The 6,831-nt window shown below is 43.4% G+C and overlaps 1 protein-coding gene across 2 annotated transcripts in view; it reads left to right on the top strand.

The window, feature by feature from the left end:
- LOC137541128 (glycogenin-1-like) overlaps nucleotides 1-5,879 on the top strand; it is a 41,341-nt gene extending 35,462 nt beyond the window's left edge. For both annotated transcript variants that reach the window (XM_068262279.1, XM_068262278.1), the window contains exon 9: nucleotides 5,575-5,879. In XM_068262279.1, the coding sequence (XP_068118380.1) occupies nucleotides 5,575-5,736 (162 nt within the window). In that variant the 3' untranslated portion in view covers nucleotides 5,737-5,879. The remainder of the gene's footprint in view (nucleotides 1-5,574) is intronic.
- Nucleotides 5,880-6,831: the final 952 nt, after the last annotated feature.

The raw sequence follows: 6,831 nt of genomic DNA on the forward strand, positions 1-6,831 counted from the left end.
TAGCCGTCATATACGGGACACTGGAGATGTGGCTCCGCCCATCCAATCAGTGGAAACCACCTGAAAGAGTAAAAAGAGTATTAATAGCCCCCACCCTCCCCTGGCTCCTCAGTTTAATTTGGTTTCCGTCCCGGAAACACCGAAGAGGAGTAGCTCCCTTAGTTTTTATTATTTTTTAGCTTCACTAGGTGGTGAGGCCAAGAGAGACCGGGTGTTGGGTGATCGTTGTGAGCGCTAAGTGGCGTCTCTTTATGCACCCGGTTTTCTGCCGAAACGCGGTGTTCGGATGTCGATCCCTCTGCCCTCCGTATGCATTTGTGCGGGCAAGGATCGTGGGACTCTCCCCCAGCTGCTTGGCATGGCAGCACTGCGCATGCAGGAAATCCCTGGGCCACAAGCGATGGTTGGGAAGCTGGCGCTGGTGGGGGAGTCTAATATAGGAGAACTAGGCAGCATAAGAAATGGAACTGCTCCTGTTGTTCTCCCCCATGCTGGAAAGATGGGATCACAGGCAAGAGGCTTCCCAGTCTGTTCCAGCAGCAGAGGTGACTGCATTGACCATACTGGAGAGATGGATCACAGGCAAGAGGCTTCCCAGTCTTTTCCAGCAGCAGAGGTAAGTGCATTAACCAGGCTGGAAAGATGGGATCACAGCAAGAGGCTTCCCAGTCTGTTCCAGCAGCAGAGGTGAGTGCATTGACCATGCTGGAGAGATGGGATAACAGGCATGAGGCTTCCTTGTCTGTTCCAGCAGATGAGTGTGTGTGCACTGATAGCGCTTTTTTGCAGGGATATACACTCATATTATGCAGTTTAGAGTGTGATTTCACCTGTGTTTTATCCTTTCCCGCTATCTATATCATAGCAAGCTGAAAGTAAAAGCGGGGGAGGTATAGGATAATGTTTGGAGAAGCCAAAAACGAAAATTTGCTATTGCAACATTAAGCTTCCCCAGTATTATAACGAGATGAGTAAGGAAAGCCCTGAGCAGTTTTAAGGAATCATTTGTTTCCTATGCTAGATGCAGAAACTAACATTTTACAGGGATGTGCACTCATATGTTTAGTATTAGAGAGTGATTTTCCCTGTATATATTTTTTTCTTTTCACCTATCCTCTGTGTCCATGTGATCTAACTGTGAATGTTAAGCAGCAGGTGGGGCAGCAATTGGCTTCCCCAATATTAGAACATGATGATTTGTCAAACCTGCACTGAAGCGATGGTGATTGACAATTAAGGAGTAATGGAAACTTTCAAGAAATGAATCTCTGGTTAGTTTTCAGGGAGTCCCTTGTTTCGAGTCTTTTGATTATGACTTCGAGTCTTTTGATTATGACTTCGAGTCTTTCGATTATGACTTCGAGTCTTTCGATTATGACTTCGAGTCTTTCGATTATGACTTCGAGTCTTTCGATTATGACTTCGAGTCTTTTGATTATGACTTCGAGTCTTTCGATTTTGACTTTCAGTCTGTTTCGATTTTGACTTTCAGTCTGTTTCGATTTTGACTTTCAGTCTGTTTCGATTTTGACTTTCAGTCTGTTTCGATTTTGACTTTCAGTCTGTTTCGATTTTGACTTTCAGTCTGTTTCGATTTTGACTTTCAGTCTTTCGATTATGACTTCGAGTCTTTCGATTATGACTTCGAGTCTTTCGATTATGACTTCGAGTCTTTCGATTATGACTTTCAGTCTTTCGATTATGACTTTCAGTCTTTCGATTTTGACTTTCAGTCTGTTTCGATTTTGACTTTCAGTCTGTTTCGATTTTGACTTTCAGTCTGTTTCGATTTTGACTTTGTCTGTTTCGATTTTGACTTCTAGTCTGTTTCGGTTATGACTTTCAGTCTTTCGATTTTGACTTTCAGTCTTTCGATTTTGACTTTCAGTCTTTCGATTATGACTTCGAGTCTTTCGATTATGACTTCGAGTCTTTCGATTATGACTTCGAGTCTTTCGATTATGACTTCGAGTCTTTCGATTATGACTTCGAGTCTTTCGATTATGACTTCGAGTCTTTCGATTATGACTTCGAGTCTTTCGATTATGACTTCGAGTCTTTCGATTATGACTTCGAGTCTTTCGATTATGACTTCGAGTCTTTCGATTATGACTTCGAGTCTTTCGATTATGACTTCGAGTCTTTCGATTATGACTTCGAGTCTTTCGATTATGACTTCGAGTCTTTCGATTATGACTTCGAGTCTTTCGATTATGACTTCGAGTCTTTCGATTATGACTTCGAGTCTTTCGATTATGACTTCGAGTCTTTCGATTATGACTTCGAGTCTTTCGATTATGACTTCGAGTCTTTCGATTATGACTTCGAGTCTTTCGATTATGACTTCGAGTCTTTCGATTATGACTTCGAGTCTTTCGATTATGACTTCGAGTCTTTCGATTATGACTTCGAGTCTTTCGATTATGACTTCGAGTCTTTCGATTATGACTTCGAGTCTTTCGATTATGACTTCGAGTCTTTCGATTATGACTTCGAGTCTTTCGATTATGACTTCGAGTCTTTCGATTATGACTTCGAGTCTTTCGATTATGACTTCGAGTCTTTCGATTATGACTTCGAGTCTTTCGATTATGACTTCGAGTCTTTCGATTATGACTTCGAGTCTTTCGATTATGACTTCGAGTCTTTCGATTATGACTTCGAGTCTTTCGATTATGACTTCGAGTCTTTCGATTATGACTTCGAGTCTTTCGATTATGACTTCGAGTCTTTCGATTATGACTTCGAGTCTTTCGATTATGACTTCGAGTCTTTCGATTATGACTTCGAGTCTTTCGATTATGACTTCGAGTCTGTTTCGATTTTGACTTTCAGTCTTTCGATTATGACTTTCAGTCTTTCGTTTTTGACTTACAGTCTTTCGATTATGACTTTCAGTCTGTTTCGATTTTAACTTCTAGTCTGTTTCGATTATGACTTTCAGTCTTTCGATTATGACTTTCAGTCTTTCGATTATGACTTTCAGTCTTTCGATTTTGACTTTCAGTCTTTCGATTATGACTTTCAGTCTTTCGATTTTGACTTCGAGTCTTTCGATTGTGACTTCGAGTCTGTTTCGATTTTGACTTTCAGTCTTTCGATTATGACTTTCAGTCTGTTTCGATTTTGACTTCTAGTCTGTTTCGATTTTGACTTTCAGTCTTTCGATTTTGACTTTCAGTCTTTCGATTATGACTTCGAGTCTTTCGATTGTGACTTCGAGTCTGTTTCGATTTTGACTTTCAGTCTTTCGATTATGACTTTCAATCTGTTTCGATTTTGACTTCTAGTCTGTTTCGATTTTGACTTTGTCTTTCGATTTTGACTTTCAGTCTTTCGATTTTGACTTTCAGTCTTTCGATTTTGACTTTCAGTCTTTCGATTTTGACTTTCAGTCTTTTGATTATGACTTTCAGTCTTTTGATTATGACTTTCAGTCTTTTGATTATGACTTTCAGTCTTTCGATTATGACTTTCAGTCTTTCGATTATGACTTTCAGTCTTTCGATTATGACTTTCAGTCTTTCGATTATGACTTTCAGTCTTTCGATTATGATTTTAACTTTGAGCCTCTTTCGAATTGGTCTGCAAACCTGTTTCGAATTGGTCTGATATACAGGCCGGCACTTTATCTATGCTGGCTGTGGAGATTGAAAATCTTGTAGAGAGGGAGAGCAGAGTTGACAATCCTGCTCTGAGGGCCAGTGCGGTTGTGTGGCAGAACTGTTCTGCATGGGAATTTACTGCCCATAAGGTTCTGTGGACCTATGCATAGTACGGTGTTGTTTTGGCAGAGTAGTGCTCCAGGGTTGTGGCCCTCCCTAGTTATGTCTTTTCAGACTACTTGTTTATCATCTCCAGTGTCCCGTATGACGGCTAGAGAATATTACAGTTAGACTTACCGGTAACTGTATTTCTAGACGTCATACGGGACACCAACCCACCTCTATTCCTGTCGCACTCTCTTACGGCTATTGGATTGGGGGTTTATGGGTTACACTTCTTTTGAGGTGTCTTATTTCCTCTCCTCTTCTCTGTGTTTTAGTTGGAAGTTACTTGCATTACACTGAGGAGCCAGGGGAGGGTGGGGGCTATTAATACTCTTTTTACTCTTTCAGGTGGTTTCCACTGATTGGATGGGCGGAGCCACATCTCCAGTGTCCCGTATGACGTCTAGAAATACAGTTACCGGTAAGTCTAACTGTAATATTCTTACATCCCATTCTCTGTAGTCAATCTTATCTCTGCAACCTCCGTGAACTTCCTCTGAGCGGCACGGAACAATTCTGAATTGCGCATGCGCAGTAAACTTAAGCACTCATGGACAATCGCTTACTTTCATGGTGCTTGCGTAGTTCGAGACTCAGGCCTGCACTGTTCTGAACTGTGAGGCGCCTCTTAGGGGAACTTCTGGAAAAGTATTCCACTGATGGATCCATTAGAATAATTAGAGGACCAGGGGTGGAGAACTGTGGGACCCCAAAAACTACCAGCAGCATCTGGAAACTCAGGAGGTAATACCACCCAATATGAGCATCATTCAATTTTTTCATTTAAATAGCCCAAATTTAGGCTGAACATACAGAAATGTATGTAGGAATGACCATGTTTTATTTTGGGGGTTACCGTGTAGTATTGCATGTCTTCATTATATCTGTTAATTCATTCTGCAATAATTTCAAATAATCCTTATTTTTTTTCAGCATTTTTTTTCTGCTGTGTAGGTCCTGCTGAAATCAGTCCGTTTTTAGTTGCTGCTCAGATTTGCTTTGCAAATTGTACATACACTTGTGTATTGTCTACTTCCTGGCATGGCAGGTCTTTATCTGACACACACAATCTTCCCCCCCCCCCCCCCCCCCCAGCTCATTGTTTATCCCATTAACCCTAACCATCAGAAGACACTCCGTCATACGCCGTGTTTTGTGCCTTACCCCCTTCCATAGCAACAAACACATCACTAGCCTAGAGGTTAGCAACACTTCTGCACACCATCAGGACCCAAACCCATATCTGTAGACACACTAAGACCACCTCTAGACAGGTCTATGACTCCAGACCTGGAAGCCGGTGCAAGACTCCTGCAGGTACACCACTCCTGCTATACACCAGACCAGTAGAAAGAACGGAGAAGGCACACAAGGTTGCTTCTTCAAGTAAGCTGTATTGCACTCCTACAGTTAGAGTATGCAGAGCACACATGTTTCGGGTGTAGCCCTTCCTCAGGTCCCTACCAGGTGACGCTCTTTGTATGCATGTGTGAGGCTTTAGTTGTTGGGATCCAGAAGAGTGCAAACCCCTTCTACCGGAGAATTTTATTTTTCCGAATTTGTTACAAAATGAACATACAACACAATTGCCAATTCATGACCCAGACATGGGCTCCAAATTTTTACCACTTTATATCAAGTAGTTTATAACCAATCTACAGTAGATTTGAAGGATCACTTATGGTCTTCAAGAAGCTCCAGTTTGAAAGGCTTACTGAGTTGGTCTTTTATCTTAGTAAGGTCCTCCTGGGCGGAGTTAGTATGAAGCATCAGATTGGTTACCTCTGTCTTTTGTATCCCTCAGGCCCATCTTTCCAAATCAGTCTCTGAGCTGTCCATCCGCGAGGCAGAGGAGGCGCTGAGGATGGAAGAGGAACGCAAGAATTGGGAGGCCGGCCATATTGATTACATGGGAAGACACTCTTTTGAGAACATCCAGAAAAAGCTGGACCAGTTTTTACAGTGATGCTGCCTTAATTATTTCTACTAGGGTGCTGTGAAACATGTTTTTCCATTATTTATTGTGCTGTGACCATATTTTTTTTTCCTTGTTCCTTCTCACGCCTTCTTTTTTGCCTGATTAAACTGGAAGTAAGAACTATGAAAATATTCAGTATTATGCTCATTCTTTTGAATTCTTCTTGCACTCTAGAGAATTTAATGTTAGGTTGCAATAGTCACTTCATATAGTTCATGATTGGCAAGCTCCGCCTTTTCAGCCAGTGCCATGGCAACCAGCTCTTTTCTGGAGCTTTTGCCATGGAAAGACTGAAGTTGTGGTTCTGCCTCTTGTGCTTTGTGACTCCACCCCTGAGGAGTTCTCATTAAGGTGAGAGTGGGCCAAACATAATGCAAAGTGGGAAAACCACCCGGGGGCCAGAGTTTAAAATGTATGGTGTATAGGGTTGCCAGGTGTCCGGTTTTACACCGGACAGTCCGGTTTTTGTGCGCTGTGTCCGGTGCAAAAAGGCATGCTAAACCGGACAATTAAGTTGTCCGGTTTAGAGCCCCCCCCCCCCCCCCCCCTGCCCGCAGGAGGAGAACAGCGCAGCAGAGAGAGAGCTGGGAGCAGCGGTGGAGAAGGGGGGCAATCTCCCCCCCCCCCCCTTCCCTCACCTTAGGGTGCTCTCTCTCCCCCGCTGTCTCCTCCAGGATGATGTGCAGGCTGGCGAGTGGCTGCAGGCGGAACTTACCTCTGTGTCGCTCCAGCGCCGGAAGTTCGGGTCCCGCAGCCGCTGAGATTCGACTCAAAAAAGATCCGGATCAAAGATCCGAATCATTCATGACCCGGACAACACTAATCAGTCTGAATAGTGTTGTCCGGCTCATGAATGATTCGAATCTTTGATCCGGATCTTTTTTGAGTCGAATCTCAGCGGCTGCGGGACCCGAACTTCCGGCACAGAACTTCTGCGACACAGAGGTAAGTTCCGCCCACAGCCACCCGCCAGCCTGCACATCATATTGGAGGAGACAGCGGGGGAGAGAGCACCCTAAGGTAAGGGGGGGGGGGGAAGATTGCCCCCCTTCTCCACCGCTGCTCCCAGCTCTCTCTCTGCTG

The sequence above is a fragment of the Hyperolius riggenbachi genome, chromosome 12 (assembly GCF_040937935.1).
Source record: "Hyperolius riggenbachi isolate aHypRig1 chromosome 12, aHypRig1.pri, whole genome shotgun sequence".
NCBI classification, from domain to species: domain Eukaryota; kingdom Metazoa; phylum Chordata; class Amphibia; order Anura; family Hyperoliidae; genus Hyperolius; species Hyperolius riggenbachi.